At 45.9% G+C, this 20125-nt stretch overlaps 1 protein-coding gene across 1 annotated transcript in view; it reads right to left on the reverse strand.

Moving 5' to 3' along the window:
• The window catches only part of DNAH3 (dynein axonemal heavy chain 3), a 614138-nt gene extending 606283 nt beyond the window's left edge, over positions 1–7855 (reverse strand). The window contains exon 1 of the mRNA XM_086940811.1: positions 7542–7855. Within this exon, the coding sequence (XP_086796937.1) occupies positions 7542–7742 (201 nt within the window). The 5' untranslated portion in view covers positions 7743–7855. The remainder of the gene's footprint in view (positions 1–7541) is intronic.
• Positions 7856–20125: the final 12270 nt, after the last annotated feature.

Genomic DNA, 20125 nt, shown 5'->3' on the forward strand with positions numbered 1-20125 from the left:
TTAGGGTCAGAATGGTTTGATATAGCTGGGGAATTTCAGTGTATTTAGGTCTTGCCTTGTGACCATAACATCACTTTCTGTTGCATAAGCTACAACTTTAGCATAGCTCTACAAGGTGTGCCTTCCCACCCACAGGTGACATGGGTGAACTTAGTTCAATACAACAGGGACAAATGTGAAAGACAGGTTATTGTGACCAGCAGAACACTATTTAATGTGAAACTGAAATAGAGGTATTGTTTTTGGGCTACTAACAATCCTATAAAGAGACCAGGGGCAATGTGGTAACAGTAACACACCTAAATCCGTTATTCACAGTATCACACACACAGTGTACTAAGAATAAAAACTTGTAAGTGAAAAGTATTCATTACTACAGGAACAATCTCTTTCTTAGTAGGTCTAAAACAGCTATACCAAACATTATAAAACCAGTAGGAAAGCACGTTATAAATAACGAGAATAAAATGAACATTTCTAACAAGTTTAAAATATTATATAGAACCTAACTCCCTAACCTCTACTTCTATGATCTATACTAAGAGAGCATGGAAGGAAGAGCAACTTGCAGGCTAGAGTTTCTCAGTGAGAAGAGACGCACTGCATACCTTGTTGACATCAAAAGCTGTCTTTATCAACGGAGGTGTAAAGACAGTATTCCCCGCGAAGGGAAAACACACGCTGCTGTCTTCCTCCGGGACTCTGCTTTATCGGTTTCAGGTGAGATGTAGCATCTGTGAAGTAAGAAGTGTGCTGGCAGGCAGTAGGTGAGACTATCTCTGGCAGAATCTTGAATGCTACTCTGTGAGAAGGACCTCTCCTGACAAGTGGTCAAGTGGCAGACCTTGTAAACTAAATCTTATCAGAAATTGGAATTTCTGACATAAGTTTAGGAATGTCTGACATAGTGTATGTGAATCAAGGTGTGCGACCCAGACGTTTCCTTCAGAACATATCAAGTAAAAGGACGTCAATTCAGAGTACACTATTTCGGCTAAATGTCTGAATGTTTTCTTATTCAACCTTGACCTGATGAAAAGTAGACATTTGACCCAGACGAATGTTGCATCAAGTATTGTATCTATGTTATTGATCGAATGGCTTGATGCTTTCATACTTCTAAGAAAGGTCGAGCAACATCTGTGTCGAATGGCAGACGTGACATTGATTCTGCATAAATCAGGGAACATTGCGACTTCCAGTGTCTAAGGTTGAGACGATAACGATCTCCATTACCTAAGATGGAGTCGGGCCTAAATCAGATGAACTCAGAACGTAGAGGCTTTACGTCATTTCACTTTTGTTTATAAAGAGATTTTTATGAACAAACATTAATATCTTGCAGCCAAAGGTGACCACGATATACCTTCAACAAAGTTTTTTTCAGTTTTTTATGATATACTGTTTGCACACACTAACATTTGCTGTTGCTTATTTGATTTCCTGTAGGTGTTGGTTGTTCCTGTTTGGTATGAAATCATTCAATGCTATCTAGTGCAACAAGCTATATTAAAAATAAAAGAAATACATTGAATAGTATTGGGAATGTATGCCTGTCCAAATAAACACTGGAAGTCGTTTTAACTGGGTTTAGGACTTAAATACAACTAAAAATATTTGTAGTGGATAGTAAAGTAAAGTTTACAAACCTCAGAAAGACTTTGGGAACAGAAGGAAGAGTTTACAGACACTATACAAAGTCTGCAGGCACAGGAAAGACTTTCCAAACGAGGTACACGGAAACACACAAAAAGACATTCAGGTGGGTGGATGGGAACAATGAAAAAGGCAATGATGAAACAGTGTGTATTACGAACGTACAGGATGAAACACATTTATTCGGATGTTCGTATTATTTGTGAGCATAACTTGATATTGAAACTTTGTTCAAAACACACTTTGCAGCTGGTCTTCAAAAAGCAACAATTAGAGCTTTAAGTGCAAATATAGCCACGTTGCACAACTAAAACGTTTAGCAGGACACTGTGGTGTTGCGCTCTAGTCTAAGGCGGACAGCGCGATGACGCACTGCGCAGTAGCTAGAGCGTGAGACGCACGCATGCGCAGAGCGTAGCATAAGAAAGCACGCGAGGACATTAACGGCAGAAGCGGCCGGAGCCAGTGATAGTTAGCCGCTCGGCGCTCTATGGAAGATTCATCTTTGTTAAGCAGTTAATAAATTAAGGAGCAAACCCATCCATGCTTCATGTGCTTTGTGGGGAACAGTAACAACATTACAGTGGCGAAGAGGACTGGGAGCACCCCACTGTCTCCACTCTACAGCACAGAGAAACGGCGACCAGGGCACCAGAAATCAAGGGCAGGTCACAGACGACCTGGGTATTATAGCGGTGCTCTTTTCCATAGAGCGTGGCAGCAGCGGATATTCAGGACAGCTGGCAGGTGCGTGGCACCAGACCACAGGCACGAACTAAAGCAAATTGACACACATAAAGGTCAGTGCTTACCCAGAACGCTGTGGGCCCTCAGCTAGGATCCTGGCAGGAAGAGGGGACACTCAGAAGGAGGAAGAGGGACCACATCCCCTCAGTCCCACACAGGGTGCCACCAACAGCACACCGGGCAGTCCCAGAGGCAGAGGAGACGTCCCAGGTGGGGAAGGATCCCCTAGTGCGCCCGGCAGCCCAGGGAACCAATCAAGGGGCCCCAGGATAGAGCCCAGAATGGCCAACCAGGCGACGTCACTAACAGCCCCCGTTCCCTTCCTACCCCGACCAGGTGAACCCCTGATGAAATGGGAAGACTGGAGGGAGTACTTCAAAAACTGCGTGGAAGCATTAGAGGACGAGAACGGTGAACCATACCCCAGTGCTCGGAAGAAAAGACTACTACTGCACAACCTGGGCCCTGAGGGTGTGCGTGTGTTTGCGAACATTGTCCCAAAAGAACGGCCCGACACAGACGTCGATGTCTTCAAGAACGCGCTGGAAGATCTGGACAACCACTACTGACCAGCAGTGTGTGTATCCATCGACCGGTACAACTTCCAGCAAAGGAAGCAGGAGGTAGGAGAGTCGATAGATGACTACGTTGCAGCCCTGCGACGCCTCGCAATCACATGCAAATACGGACAGCTTCAAGACGAGTACATCAAGGATCAGATAGTAATGCACACAACAAACAAGTCGGTCCAGGACAAACTATGGGCACAAGGAGAAGCGTCGCTCAAAGACGTCATAGCAATGGTGAAAAAGGCGGAATTATCCAAGCGCTGTGCAGATGCAGCCAAAAGAGAAAGTGCGCAGAAGCAGATGGTCAACAAAATCGATGAGGCTCCTGCGGCATACAAGCAAAAGGGATCCACCAATGTACGGAAACAAGAGTCGAGGTGGACAGAGAAGCAAACGAGCCCAGAAAGACAATCCACGGACTACAAATTCTCATGCTACAGGTGTGGAAGCACGGCCCACTCGGCCCAGGACAAGCGGTGCCCGGCGTTTCGCGCCAGATGCGCTTTCTGTGGCCTGGTCGGCCATTTTGAGAAGGTATGCCGCAAGAAGGGGAAGAAGGCCATGGTGAAGTGCATCGAGCCCACACCATCAGACGACTTGACGGAAGAAGACCTGGAGGATGGTGACATGGTTTTGTGTGTAGACGATCAAGTGCTGGATGTGACAGGCAAGCGCTCAGACAAACCGCGCACAGACATGTTCATCGGCGGTGTAAAGGTGCACATAGCAATCGACTCAGGATCCCCGTGGACTATAGTGCAGCGATCCGTGTGGGAAGAAGACTTTGTGCCCACCTTGGGGCCGACGCTACATCCACCTGACATCCGCCCAATTTCATACACCAACAACGCCATCCCCATAGTAGGATTCCACGCGCTGAGGTTCGAATTCAGAGGTAGATCAGCCACCTGCAAGCTATACGTGGCAGAGAGAGGGCCCTCTGTGCTTGGTTGGAGAGATGCTGGCGACCTGGGAATTAAGTTGGATCCTGGTGGCAAAGAGCAGATCCTACTGACAGAAGATAGCCAGTCACACCGACGAGATGAACTAAAACTAGCCTATCCCAAAGTCTTTGGAGGCACAGTAGGGAAATTAGAAAAATTCGTACATAAGATACTACTCAAGGAAGGAGCCCGCCCGGTGTCTCACAAAGTCAGGAACATCCCCATCGCCATCAAAGAAGCAGTACAGCTGGAGCTCCAAAGGTTGGAGCAACAGGGGATCATCGAACCGATTGACAGTTCCGAATGGTTGGCCCCCTTGGTCGTGGCCAGGAAACCCAATGGAAATGTCCGTCTATGTGTGGACCTCCGTGAACTCAACAAGTGCCTAATTGTGGAGAAGTTTCCCCTACCAAGGATTGAGGAAATGTTGGCGAGAACAAAAGGAGTGTCATGGTTTTCCACAATCGACCTCACATGGGCGTATCACCAGATCGACCTGCACCCAGCGAGCAGAAAATACACATCGTTCATCACACCTTTCGGGTGCTATCAGTTTCGCCGCATGCCCTTTGGACTGGCCTCTGCGGCCGCTGTGTTCCAAAAACTGATGCATCGACTGTTCAAGGATCTACCGGGAGTCCAATATTTCCAGGATGACATCCTGATAATGGGAACTAACCAGGAAGACCACGATAGTAAACTGACTAAAGTACTCACAGTGCTGCAAGAAAAGAGTCTCACGGCGGAGTGGAGTAAATGCAAGATAGGCATGTCATCAGTCACGTACTTGGGACATGAGATCGGGAGTCAAGGCATATCACCCAAACGACAGAATGTGAGAGCCATTAATGATGCCAAGGCCCCAATCAACAAAGAGGAAATTCGGTCATTCCTCGGGATGGCCGAATACTACAGCAAATTTGTAAGACACTTTGCCACTAAGACTCATAGACTTCGCCAGCTCATCAGGGACAAAACAATGTTCGAGTGGGATGCAGCTGCTCAAAGCGAGTTCGAGGGACTGAAGAAAGACATCAGCGAGGCGGTACCCTTGCATGGCTATGACCCCACAGGCAGCACCATATTGACAACGGACGCCAGTGACAAAGGATTGGGGGCGGTACTTGCCCAAGAAAGGGAGACAGGCACAGTAGAAACCATCAGCTTTGCATCTCGAGCCTTATCCCCCACCGAACAGAAATATAGCGTCATCGAAAAAGAAATGCTTGCGGTTACATGGGCCATGGGAAAGTTTAGACAATTTATCTGGGGCACCCGGTTCAAACTACAAACCGACCACAAACCTTTGGTCAAGGTCCTGACATCGTGCGGCCACGACACGGCCACACCACGCATTGCCAAGATGACGCTTAAGCTGTTGGACTACACGTACGATGTAGAGTACCTGCCAGGGACACAGAATAGGGTAGCAGACTACCTGAGCAGAGCCTCGGCCATGGAAGACGCACCTGTGACCCCACCGGACACAGATGAGATGGTAGCGGACACGGTCGACATGGAGACGACGATCAGCAAACAGGAATGGGCCGAGGCGTATGTGAAGGACCGTGAAATCATGGAAGTCAAACAATATCTCATCTCCGGATGGCCAGACAAGCGCAATCTCAAGGCGGACCTGAGGAAGTACTATGAGATTCGGGAAGAGATGTTGTCGAGTGACTCAGGAATATTCTTGTACCGAGGGGGACAGAGTGATACCACCGGAGGCCATAATCCCAGTGCTATTGAAACAACTTCACAAGGGACACCTAGGCATTGTGAAGACGAAAGTCAGGGTGAAACAGATGTACTGGTGGCCGGGATTGGACAGTCAGATACAAAGGCAGGTAAGGGAATGCATCCAGTGCCAAGGAGTTGATAAAATACTGAGACCCTTGAGACCTGCGCTGGGAGAATTTGACCGCCCCCAAAACCCGTGGGAGGACATTGCAGTGGACATCCTAGGACCTGTTCTTGACAACAGAGGCATCAATAAATACCTGTGTGTGGTCATTGACAAATACTCTTTATGGCCCGAGATAGATGTGCAGGAATCCATGGACACGGATACGGTGCTAAAATTCCTCACCTCGCTGTTCTTGAGGGAAGGAATACCAAAGACAATATTGAGTGACAATGGACCACAGTTCACCTCGGACAAATGGACCAGGTACATGAAGAGAAATGGAATAAAGTCCAAACACACTGCAGTCTATCACCCAGCATGTAATGGACAAGTGGAGCGGTTCAACCGCGTGCTGATGGGGTCAATACAAGCCGCCATAATGCAAGGAAAAGAGTGGGAAACGGAAGTCCAAAGCATGTTATGGGCCTACAGGATCACTCCAACGGTGCTAGGTTACAGCCCTTTCCAAATCTTGAGAGGCAGGTTCCCCTTCACTAGAGACAATGTAGTGTGGAGAGAGAAACCCGTAACCAGTAAATGGTCCCCGGCAGTGGTGCAGCACAACCTAGAAAAAGCTCAAAAAGTGTATGCGGCACACTACAACAAGCGACACAACACCAAGGACGTCCTTCTGGAAAAAGGGGAGTGGGTCAGAGTCAAACTTCCAACTCTCCAAAAGAAGGGTGAAAGTAAGTACAGCAAACCCTTGCAAGTTCAAGAAGTGTACGGTAGAGCGGCTTTACTCAGCGACGGGAGAGTGTGGTCGCAAGAGTCAACAGGATCATGCAATGGCCGGCGATCAAGGTAGAAGAGCAGCAACCCGGAGGAGAGGATGGAATACAGATAAGCGAAGATGATCAGAAGGAAAGACTTGCAAAAAAGGTCAATGAAGGAAATGGAGAATCACAGACACTGGGTGAAGCTGGAAGCAACGATGCCCCGACTGGGGACATGGAGAACGGTAACCAGGTGGACACTAGGAGTCTCCCCGAGGGGAGTAACGGTGAAGATGCTAACCTGGTAAGGCGCACCCGCACCGGGAGAGCAGTCAACCTGCCTCCCCGATTCAAAGACTATGATATGAGTGACTATTGAGGTAAATCTAGAGCAGTTGCTGTTGTTGGTTGAAAAGGGGGAGATATGTGGTGTTGCGCTCTAGTCTACGGCGGACAGCGCGATGATGCGCTGCGCAGTAGCTAGAGCGTGAGACGCACGCATGCGCAGAGCGTAGCATAAGAAAGCGCGCGAGGACATTAACGGCAGAAGCGGCCGGAGCCAGTGATAGTTAGACGCTCGGCGCTCTATGGAAGATTCATCTTTGTTAAGCAGTTAATAAATTAAGGAGCAAACCCATCCATGCTTCATGTGCTTTGTGGGGAACAGTAACAACATTACAGACACAGCTTATATTTCTGTAAGAGAATACCTCTCTGAAAACACAGGAATGTTTGTTATTTTATGGGGTTTCAACCAGATTTTTTACCACTTTGTTTGCAGTAATAAAAAAACAGCTGAAACTGTACGAGTGATTGCAAGATTACTATCTTCCCTTTTAATTCATACATGCTGATGCTGTTTATGCACAGAACAAGTTTTGTTCCAAGTACTAAATGCACATATTATAATATTAATTATTGTTCACATTGAATTAGATAAAGTGACAAAGCGAGACACGCCAGCCTGGGTGAGGATGTGCGACAGCTGAAAGTTGGCTCTTACCCGGAGCAGCCTGGGGGTCAGGGATGACGTCTTCAAGGCACTGTCCATGGTTGCCTTTGAGGATCGCCGAGTCACTGCACTCAGACGCGGCATTCCCGAAGACGCCGCAGGTCTCAGTGATGAGTACTGTTTAAAGTTTTGGAGCTGGCCAGACTCCACGGCACAAAGTGCCTCGCCATTTACGCTACCCTCCATGTCCATGACCCCCGCCTACACGCTATCGGTCTGGCATTGAGAGAAGGAGAACGCTAGTGTTTGGTCCCGGTCCCCGCTTGTAGCCCGCGCCGCAGCCACGGAAGCTCTCTTGCTTCTGTGGCATCTCCAGGGCTCTGTTGCTAGGGCTACCGCGTCCTCTCACGGTCGCTAGGAGACGGGAGCTATTCCCCGCCTACCTTATGTCCGCCGCTAGATTGGCTGCTGATTGGCTGTGAACCACGCGCGCCTTGGTTTTAAACATCGGCCGTACTGTTCGAAAGTAAAACAATCTCAGTAACGATTTCTCTGCTGTTATAAGTGCGCAAAAAAAGAAACGCTGTCACGGTAAGTGCTGTTCAGAAACATTTTTGGGCAGAATTGCAACTGAGAAAAAAACCTCCTCTGTCATGCTAAAGTGGCAGATTACTTTAGCAGATTAGATGCAGGCAGTGATTAAGTTGTTTGAATATATATACGTGCTGCGGAGGAAAGTTTTTCTCAAAGATCCTTCCATCGGTACTACTAAATGTCCAGATTACCAAACAAAAAGTCTGCCTGCTCTTGGTTCCACTCATCATTTTTTTCTACCACCGAAGTCTTCCTGTGCCCTTCCATCACTCTTGCAGATTTATTTTCAGTGAGTGAGAGCGGTTGGGAAATGGGAATAAGTGTGATGAATGAGAGTAAGTGTAACTAAGTGAGAAGGAGAGAGTGAGAGCGAGACTCAGACAATTAGTCAGTGTTAGTGAGTTACAATGAGAGCAATAATGAGTGAGTATGTATTGTATTGTATTGTAATTCCATTTATATAGCGCTTACTTCCCCTGACGAGGCGTCAAAGCGCTTTTTCGGCGGGTAGCACGCTACTCCGGGACCCATAGAGGATTAGTGTTGAATTAGTATAGTGAAACATGCAAGTACCTTTTAAGTGGTGGATAGGTTAGTCAGTTATTTGGATATGGAATGATAGCAGAAGGATAGAGGAGGACAAACGTTTGTATTTATTTATCGCTTGATGACGCACGCTATTCAGGAAGCCTATAAAGGATTAGTGGTGAATTAATATGGTGAAATATGAGGTAATTTCAGTTGTGGATATTAGTCTGTTACTTGGAGTGAGAAGGATAGCGGAGGGATAAAAGGGGAAGAAAGATTAGCATTCATATATCACTTGTTACCCCTGATGGGTGTTGAAGCGCTTTTCAGGCGAGTAGCACGCAACTCCGGAACCCATAAAGGATTAGTGTTGAAAATTAGTATAGTATAAATGTGAAGTAATTTGAGTAGTAGATATGTTATTCAGTTATTTGGGCAGTGTATTAGTATAGTTGAATACGGAATTTGCGAAGTGAACATGTTAGTCTGTTAATTTTGATTGAAAAGGATAGTGGAGGGATAAAATAGTGAAGGATTTTTTTAACCAAAATTCCCTTAACAAAACCCAGATGGGCATTCCTTATTTTTGTAAAAAAATTGAGAGGGAAACTAAGGAAAAAATCAACTAATATTCACCTAGGTGTGCAGGGGAAAAGACAAAAAGGAAGTGTTACACTTGACATCTTTCTCACTGCTGGCCACTGTTAAAGTGCAAGTGCTCCTGTTGTAAATTGTGTTATGGATTAGGGTTTCTATGATTGGCGTATTTGATTTACTTGTCAGTCCCTAGTAAAGTGCACTGAGTGTTCCAGGGCCTGTAAATCAAATCGTTGCTAGTGGGCTGCAGCACTGGGTTGTTCCATCCACACAAGCAGCCTGTAAGTGTAACTCTGGCCTGCCATTGCAGAGCCTGTAGGCAGTCTGAGACTGCCATGTCGACTTGGAAAGTGTACCCACTTGCCAGGCCCTACCCTTTCCTTCTCTTACATGTCAGTCACCCCTAAGGTAGGCCCAAGGTACCCCCGTGGGCAGGGTGCCGTGTATGTGAGAGGTAGGACATGCCCTGGTGTGTGTGGCATGTCCAGATAGTGAATTACTGCCAATTTCGTTTTTCACTGTTGCAAGGCTACCTGTTCCCATGGGAAAGAATGGGGAGTTTGTTTATAACATCTTATAAACATAACTAGCCCTGAAAACAAGGAATAAAAATAAAGTTTAATGCATCTTTTAGTGAAGGTGATTTTTACATTCTGTGTTTGAAAATACCACTTTTAGAAAGTAGGTATTTTCTTGCTCAGCCATCCAGTAGGCTTCTGCTGGGTTTGTAGATTGACTGTCTGGGTTTTGGATTACAGGGGCTGGGCATGAGCAGTGGCTCCAGATAGTCTAGATAGGCCAGGAAAGGGCTGAACAGACCCGGGCTGCATTTAGAGTAGGGGGAGGAGATTTCCTTTCACCTGAATGGGCCTGGTCTGCCTCTGACAATGCCATCTCCACCTTCTGCCAGGAAGGAAATCACCCAAGAGGGGTGAGAACTGGTTCGGGCTGGGCACAGACCCTCTCTGCCTGGGAGGCCAAAGTATTTTGGGCTATAAAAAGTGGGGCCCAAATCACTGAACTTAGAACTCTTTTGGACCAAGAAGACTGCCAAGAAGAAGAGCCGGAGAAGCTGTGAGGAGGAACTACCACTTTGGTGAGTGCTTTGCTGTGTTGGCCTGCAGTGGCTGCTTCTGTCTTGGGCAGTGAAAGGACTGAACTGAACTTTCTGCAATCTACTTTTGTGATTTTCTCCAAGGGCTTGAGGTAGAGCTTGTTCAAGAAGTCTCAGCAAAGACTTCAAGTTCTTCTGCCCTCAGCAGTCGGGACTGTGTGTTTTGTGCTGCAACAGAAGAAAAAGCAACCCAACGCCGTCTACGATGCCACTGCTGACTCCGTGTCCTGAAGGCACCGCAGTGGGCACTGCTGCACTGTGACCCTGGTCTCATCGATGACGCCGCCACCGAGGCGCTGCTCGCACCACAACCTATGGGTACCGCCCTCCACATCGCATTGCTTTACGGTGCTGCCTTGGTAACCCCTTTACAGCCCGCGAGTCTTTAGTGACCGCTTGGACCCCAGCCGCCCACGCCTCCCCGCCTGGGTGCCACTGTAAGTTTCCATACCTTCCTGCGTTCCCGACTGCTAATTGCCCTCACCCCCATATGACGTAATACTTGTCTTGCTTTTCACTATCATTCACAATCTTTTCTATCTCTTGGTCTCCCACCTGACTAATAGTTACTCCGGATATTGACACACTTTTAGTCACCCCTAATCACTTGATTTACCTCCTTAAGATGCATAACATCCTATTTGACCTATAGCAATTCCGGATATTGACACTCCCTCAGTCACTCTCACTCATAGTCACTCCCCATTCACTTGATCTGCTCCACATAGCCACTCACGGCCATTTGCTTCAATTGCTTAACACAGCCACCCACGGCCGAGCCTAACTCAAGGTTTCTCACAATAACCCTTGGCATTGGTACACACATGAGTCACTTCCCATTATCCATCACGCCTCCCCACCCCCGTTCCCCGCCCCCGCAACCGGTCCCTGGTCCTCCTCTTATTTGCCCTTCTTTCCCCCACAGCACTGAATCCATCTACAACCCTGTCCTGATGACGATCCCGACTAACGGGGATCGAAACGCTGTCGACTCTACAGCATAAACAATACGACGCATATCACTCTTTGTGCTCCTGTTCAAATTTATGCAAACATGTTTTAAGTGATTACTACTTGTTGTTCACGGGGCCTTTATTGATGTACAACTTGGTTTTATGCGCCGATCACGCTGTTCACCTGAGCACTTGCACCTTCACAATCACTACTGTATATAGCATCACGCACTAAGTGCCACTAGGGTTGTCACATGATCTGTTCTGTACAGTGCTGTTTAAACTGTATTACCATGTGAAAGACCTCTCCCTGTGCCTATTTGGTGAATAATACTGCCTTTGTTCTAAAAACTTCAGTGACTCCTTGTTTATTAATTTGTAATGCAGACTGCATACATTACTTAAATTGTCCTTACATGATACCTGTTGGGAATTGTTTCTATTTACACGGTAACCCCTACGACGCTGCTCCACACCGAAATCAACGCTGCTGCTTTTTCCCTGTGGTTCGAGGGCACTGCTCGTAAAGTTACACGCCGCACCGCCTTCATCTCGCACCGCAGCCATGGCCTACTGACGCCGGTGCCATCGACTCCAGTTCTTCAGCCGACCACAGCACTTCAACAACGACAACGCCGCTGCCTGCACCGTGACCTGCCAGCACCGCGATGAGCACCGCATCACTTCGCACCACGACCTGAGGGCATCGCACGCTGCACTTCACACCGCAGCACCCGAAGCCTGCTGGCGCTCCTGACTTCATCTGGGAGGAGTTCGACCTGCAACACGTGTGACTTGAAGGTCCCGATGGCTCTTGCACTGACCTCCGGAGCCTACGCCTGCAGACGCCGTGCTTTCGGAAGCTCAACGAGAGGTCGCTGATACCCTGCATTTCTAAAGGTACTGTTTTGCGGGTCTTCCCGACACCGTAGCTGGCCTGCGACGCCGCGGTCAGCCAGAACTGTTTGGATTTGTTTGTTCACGACACCGTGATAGCCCCTGACGGAGATATCGTCTTCAAGGAACTGTATTTCAAGGTTATTTTGATAACTGAAGATTTCCAAGTACTGTATTGTGGATTTTTATAATTTTTGGTCTTGTCTTAAGTATATAAAATATTGGATCTTTTTTAAACTGGTGTGTTGTCCTTTTTGTAGTGCTTACACTATATTACTGTGGGTTATGTGCAAATGCTTTACACACTGCCTCTAAGATAAGCCTGACTGCTTGTGCCAAGCTACCAAGGGGTTAGCAGGGGTTATTTTAGGAGTGTAACTCTCTTACCCTGACTAGGAAGAAGGGTCCCTACTTGGACAAAGGTGCAAGCCCTTGCCAACTAGAGACCCCCATTTCTTTTTTTTTTTTTAATCCTCATTTGCCTTGCCCTCCTCTTGATTAGCCTCCAACTGCCATGCGCGTCCTAGATCGAAGTGCATAGTTTTTACTGTTTTCTGAGAATCGGCAGGAGATGACCCAAAGAGGTACAGGGGATGACTCCAGACTTGGTGTTAAAACCTGTAGAACCAGCCATGAAACCGAGGGGGGGGGGGGGCCTAGTTCTTGGAGTACTATGTCATAATCATTGGACCGGGGAAGAAAAAAAAAAACCCTGGCTACTAATTAATGGCACACTGTCTGACTCATTTAAAATCTTGAGAGGTATGAGACAGGGCTGCCCGCTCTCCCCTCTCATCTTCAATCTGTACATTGAACCATTTGCAGAAGTTTTAAGGGGAGATGTAAATATTCCATCATTCAGATTTGGGGAGTGGGAAAGACGGGTAGCTCTTTATGCAGACGACATTTTAATTCTAACTTCTGATCCGGAGACTTCATTTCCAGAAGTTATTAGGAGAGCCGAAGAGTTTGGTCGCGTCTCGGGATATGAGATAAATGCAAGTAAAACCGATATCATGGCATGGAATATCCCTAACTTACAGCTAGATGTGACCAACTCATTGCGATATCTGGGTATCTGAGTGGTACAAGATGTTTGTGAAATTGCTCATGTAAATCTAGAGAGAGTGTTTAATGAGTGTAGGAAATTGTTAAAATCTTGGTCCAATCTTCCATTGACTATCCTTGGCAGAGTAAGTCTAATAAAGATGTCTATCCTCCCTAAATTTACTTCATTTTATTTTTAACACCATTCCCCTGGCATTCGATAGTAAAATCTTGGAGAAGTGTCAGAGAGAGCTAAATTCCTTTGTCTGGAATTATAAAACGGCGAGAGTGGCATGGAAAAAACTGAGGAGGAGGAGGGAAAAGGGGGGATTGTCCTTGCCTGACCTGCAGTGTTATGCATGGGCCTTTCAGTTGTCCCATTCCAGAAGGCTTTTAAAAATACCATCTAATACATCTGCTGGAGCAATGTTTAAAGCTATGTTGGTTGGAGCTGCAATACCAACTAATGGTTTCATGTTTAAATTCGGGGAACAAAAATACTTCAAAAAAGTAAAGTTAAAAATTCTTATGTCCCAGGCGAAGGTCTGGTCTCAAATAAGGAAAAGACTAGGCTTGTCGTATTTCTCAAACTGTGCACCTATTTGGTAATCTCCCGGGTTACCGTTGTGTTTGAAAGATAGACTGGCAATACCGGTGAGAGATGGAGGAATAACAACATGGGGAGAACTGCTTGTTGGAGAGTCACTGAGGTCCTGGGAGGAGCTACGGGATTCAAGTTTATACAATTAGACAGTTGGGTGAAAGCACTGGCTAGGAAAGGGGTAATACTTGGGAAGAACAGCACCATAGAACAACAGTTGGTAGAACGACAAGGGGGGGTAAAGAAGTTACGCAGTGGTACTGGAATCTGCTGGAGGAGATAGATGGTGAATTCACCCTCCCGGAGGAATTATTGGGAACAGAGCTCGGGGCCCAAAGTATAGACATCTGGCAGAAATCTTGCACCCTGTTATATAAAAGCGTTAAACCTGCATGGCTGAGGCGTAATCATTTTTTTACGATACATCGAGCCTATTTCTCCCCGCAAAAATTGTCTAAATTCATCCCAGGAAAGAAATGCAATAAGTGTAATCACATCGCGGCCTCGGACATTCATATGTTCAAGGATTGTCCCTGTATAGCTCAGTTCTGGAATGAAGTGAAAGAGACCCTTGACTCCATACTCAGTATCCCAGTGTCCATCACATTACCACTTATCATATTTAGATGGGACAACAGTATAAAGGATCATGCAAGGACATTCTTGTTCTATGCAGTCCTGCTTGCTAGAAGACAGATATGTAAAGTTTGGATAGAAAATACGGCACCAACACACGCAAACTGGCTGTCATCCCTGTATGAAACATCCAAGACAGACATGATGAGATCTTGCAGCACAGGTAATGTAGCTTTTTGGGACCTTTTGGTTCAATGGAAACAGTAGAGACCCCCATTTCTAAAAGGAAGGCTTCAAATGCGCACCAATCCTTAATTCACTAACATGCAACCCAGCCTGTCGTCTGTCTAATTATGCATGCATGTATTGCTATTTGCATAGCACAAACTTAGCTAGAAAGCAACCGAGTTCTGTACATTATTTGGGGGACTGGGAGACAAACTACAAGATTGTGTATATAAAGTGGGGATTATGCAGATACATTCACACATTGTATTCCACATTGTTAGGCATGGAGAGATTACGTGATTTTTCCAAAATCACACAACGTTGAGGCAAACATCAAGGTCTCCAGGTTCCAAAGTTGGCACCTCTAACCGCTAGGCACTAGGCCATATCTCTTCCAAATAGCTTACAAAAAAATATTTTGGGTAGCCCCACTAGCCAGAAAATCAATGAGTGAAACCTCATCGGCCTCCTCTCTACAAAGACAGACCTTAGAAAAAAAGCCACAAATTATGATAGATGCTGTTTAGTGTGGCGGGTATCCACTAACAGTACTTACCTAAGTAAGTTTTGTTACATTGCATAATACACTAATGGATACTGATTTGCGACAATATTGTCTCCTACATGTTCTATCCCAATAGGGTACCTCAGGATGGTGGACGTTCGACTGATCCCTGGAAACGCCTGGTTTGTAACTTTATTACTTTTGATTAAACAACTTGATAATTACTCTGAGACATATACAGAGTGGCTCATGGTCCCGATAAGAGCCCCTTGATCCATTTAAGGACAGTAAAAATAGGGCTGAAACATGTCGACTTTTTCACTTGGCCTCATTATTCCCCTGCATGGTTTTAAGTCTACACACTGGTGACAGGAATATTGTCATACGTCAACCAGTAGGTAGATTTGATTTGACACATTTCCCCTCTGTGGGACACCTCAACTGTAGCAAACCTTCATAAAGGGAAAATAATAGGTCCCCTTAATAAAGGGGAGTATCCCAAGTTGGCATATGAGTTACCAACGTAAGGAGAAGCTCTATAATGAAGCGTGTCACTGGTTGGGTGACTGAGGGCCTCTGTCCTATAAACCATACATCTCAACTCTAGTTTAATTAGGACTGGAAAATGCACATAAAATCTCCTAATTATTTTATCTACTTAGAATATCTTTGTGAATAGTCAAAGCTGCACACCCAGACAAAGAGATGGGCAGCCGTCTGATCCCCCATATCCAGTGTCCCGCTTTATACAAAATGTAAGGACCCAAAAATAGCTCCTGATTGGACATGGGTTGCCAGGCTCCAGTCTACTAACATAGTGTGACAGCCCACGTTGGTAGCTGGCTGCCATGGCGATGCATCAAAACAGCAGGAAATGCACTTTAAATGATTGGTTTCCCTTCAGATGTTTTGTAACACCGTTAAATCTTAATGGTCTGTTGACTGGGGTCCATCTTCCACTGTTTTAGATACAAGTACCCATTTTACTTGGAAGAACTCTGTGAAGATCTGAAGAGAAAAGCTTAGGCCAGAGTTAGGAAACTTTGGCTGTCTTCCATTAAGCAAAATGAAACAGACTCCAGAACTAAGGAAAAGACATTGCTCAAGATGGAACCTGAAAAGGAGCTAGCCTGTCTGGTGTGTATATAATCTACCTTGCTTCAGCCTAGATCCTGAAGAACGCATCCATCCAGTGCACAGCTGTGAGGAGTTTGGTGCAACCAAGATTTTAAGACCGGAGGCCTAAGACTGCTGTCTACCTGACAAAGAACTGTAGCTGTGAGTGGTGCTGAACGTGAAGGTTATTGTGCCTCTACACCGTGCACCTTTATTTTAATTTACCCCAATGAGCAGTGTTGACCGGTGCATTAGTGCTCACATACCTCTGAGCTCCGCTGCCTCACTTTTGTTTTTCCTGGACTGGTAGCGCAACCAGCATACGCGGGCCTGTAGTAGGCCTCTGTGCCTTCTCCACGTCAAAAAGTTACCCTGTAGGTGGTGCCAGCCTGAAGTAAAAGCCCATGTCTCCTCTTGTCTAAGCTGCCCATGGTTCAAAAGTCTTCTGTGTCCAACTCTGTATTTGTGACCCTCCTTTTCCAAAATGTGAGTGCTGAAGCAGCTGTGGTGTGCAACTGACACGCCTTCAACAAGAACTACAACCGCTGCTTCATTAGCTGACAGAGAAGAAAAGAGTGACTGGTGCTTTGAGACTACCCAAATCTTCCAAGCATTTTTGCTTAACAACGTCTTATTCCTTTTTCTAAATGAATAATTTTGCTTGAACGGCAAATTTTGTGAGTGGAACAAGTCCTAAATGAATTAGAGATTTTACCGTTGAAGAGTAAGCCTTGGTTGGTCAACTTCACAAGCCCCTGAAAGTCAACGGTTAAAAAATGTTAAAACAATCTAGAAATTCAGTGAGCTCGCAGTACTGTCTGACTTTGGTGGTTCCATTGACAATGTCAAAACTTGAAATAAGAAATACTTAGTTGGCCCTTAATTTTCAGAGACCCTTGGTAACTGCCTGACACAGTATATGGTTTTATATTGGGCTTCATGTCTGTTTTCAGTTTATATATTACTGATCATGATTTTGATCTCAATTTACTCCCTAATTGCTTGTCTAATTAAGCTGCTCTGTACGTATAATTAACTTTTCTCTTCATCACTACTGAGAACAATTTATTTCCCGTCCATTATAACTTTTAGAGTGTTTGTCGCTCATCTGAAGCCATAACCAAATCTGCACCTTCTACCTTCCTTCTTAATGCCCATTTTCCATTTTGGTTTCTGTTTTGATCAAACCATGAATTGCCTTTGTACATCTACTTCACTGCCATCCTGTGAGTCGCTGGTGCTTTCCAGCTGCTTCTCTATATTCTATGATTTTCCGCAGCAAATTGGAAGGCATTTTGTTTTATTTATGGCTCAACTAATGTCTAAAGAGACTACAGTTATGTGAGTTGGATTTTTCGTTCAAAGAAAGTACTGTAAAATTGCATAATGATGTGCATAACATAATTGTGCTATTATAAACTCCATGACCAATGACGGCCTGGTAGATAACCATTGAGGTAATCCACTCCCTACGTACCTTGAGGACACTCACATGACAGTGTCAGATTATTGTTGGTGCAGGTAATTAAAATCAAGGTACTTTAATTGATGTCGCTCACACGAACAAAACCACATAGTTGTGATCATCAAAGAATCACTCACTGGGATCCAAGTGTCCTCTTCATGTCTCCTCTCTCAGGTTCTCTGAAACCAAATTTAGTAATGTACCCAACTTGGCAGCAGATGTTTCTCATCCATTTTTTTCATACCAGTCTGGGATAGTGAATGGTCCAGCGCAATTGCCCATGATGTCGGGAGCTTGAGGAAATTATTTCAGAGAAAGACCACACCATCTATCTTAAAGTCTGGCTCCTGGTCATTAATGTTCTATTCTGTCGATGATTATCCTTACCACAGAACAGACCACAAACTAATTTTAGCTAAACAGAAGATTATCAACCAGGATATAGACTTTATGAATTATACGAGGATCCTTGAAAAGCCCTAGCCATGCCAGCCTCTGTTGTGTGCAGCACATGTTGACTCACCTGTGTCAAACACCATAAAATATATTGTCAAGAACCTGAAGAATAAATGTTTGCAATATGGGAATATATATTTTGTAAGTTTGCAAGTTTTTTCTGTCGTTAAGACCTGTCCTGAGGTTCCGTGACAATTGTAAGTGATGCTTCTGACTCGTACGAATACGGTCGAGTCTGGTATCTATGAACCGCAAATGACGAGTTTAGTAAGTGTGCGCAGTTTCGCTGTGCTAGCTTAAACCGTTCGTTTGTTATGTGGGTTTTTCATCTGTACCCACGGGTTCCATCTTAGATATGGCATCCATTTTGTCTCTTGCCCTCAAGTAGCCAGCGAACGGACGTTGTCCGCTTCGCGACCCTGGGACTCCCAAGATATTTGCGGAAGACACACGTTCTTTGTAAGTGTCTTTATGACAAGGGGGATGCTACTGTAAGGCAGATGGCGCCGCTTGAGGCTCATCTTGCCGCACGGGCTTATTGTCTCAGCCGTGCATCTCATTAGGCACGTCCCTTTGATGCCTGCAGCTCGTGTTTCCCGTTACCTCCCCTTTTACACCCTTTCCGATCTCCCCACTGTCTCCGTCTTCCTCTACACCTGTCCTTGTTCCAATTTCGATTTGTTTTACTGCTGATTGGAATTTGCTAATGGTGGGAAGATGGTTTTTACAGTTGGGAACCGCCAAATGTTTCCGCACTTATGTTCCGGACCTCATGTGTTTCAAAGTGACCAAAGCGACCCCTCTGAGGGATAATTGTGGGAACCGGGTTGTAAACTTTTGTGTTCAATGTTATCCTATGGGTAAAAACTGTATAAAAGGAGCGATCTACAGAACCAATTTGAAGCAGTCTCCCCAAGTTGCACGCTGTGTACTTGTCGTGATCTCTGTGTTCCCTGCAGCAAATAAACCTTGAATCTTTGACGCCGAAGGAAGTGTCCCGTGTCTCTGTGACTTGTACGCCGGAGCAGGTTACCCACGAAGGTTTCAGGTGTTGTGCCCTGGCACCGCTGGGTCTTACAGAACCCAGTCCTTCAGTTGGCGCCCAACGTGGGGCTGCATCAGTGGTACCGGTCCAAGCCCGACGATCGTGAGGAACTTCGTGTGAAATCTCCGAGGGAAGGTGCACTCCGCTTCATCGATCCTGTTGTCGAAATAAGTGGCCCGAAGACTTTTCCCGCGAAGATTCCCGCCTCCGGACGGCTGCGACGGACTGCTGCCCTGACTGTAGACCTGTTTTGGCGCCTGGCGTAGACCTTGGTATAGCGAGACGATTGACGGGCCTTCCTGGTGACGCCATCGATTTTTGAGTTAAGTATTTGTGGGTCGCTCCCATAGCTCTTGGTTGTTGACACTTTAGCAAGTGTTTTTGTTGTACACGCTGTGTGAGTGTTTTTGTCGGTGACACTTTGCCAGCGTACTTTGTTGTGTTGTTTGACGACTGCAGCCGCCAAAGACCGAGGGTTTTGTTCTTTGCTGGGACTTGGTAAATCCCGTAACCCTTGAAGTTTGTGGAACTCGGCTAGTGTGCAAGATGCCTGGTCGCAGTACTTTGTTTAGTTGTTTCAGACCTTGTGGTACGGATTCCCGACTGGAGGACTCGTGTCCGATACCTCCGGTTGGAACTCCCACGTATGATCTATATAGCAAACATGGGCTAGGCCCGATTACCTTTAACGATTATTGGGTTAAATATACAAAGAAGGACGGCGACCTTCGTTGGCCACCTCACGGTAGCTTTGAGGCGTCGATCTTAGATAATCTAGAAATGAAGTTGTTCGAACGAAAATCAAGGCCGGCCATGTTTGATGCCTTTCGGTTGTGGCGCAAAGAAGCCCGACAGAAAGAAATCAGACAGAATAAACGTAGTCAGCGAGATAATGTTGCTACCATAGTGAAGA

The sequence above is a fragment of the Lissotriton vulgaris genome, chromosome 10 (genome assembly GCF_964263255.1).
Source record: "Lissotriton vulgaris chromosome 10, aLisVul1.2, whole genome shotgun sequence".
Taxonomy (NCBI): domain Eukaryota; kingdom Metazoa; phylum Chordata; class Amphibia; order Caudata; family Salamandridae; genus Lissotriton; species Lissotriton vulgaris.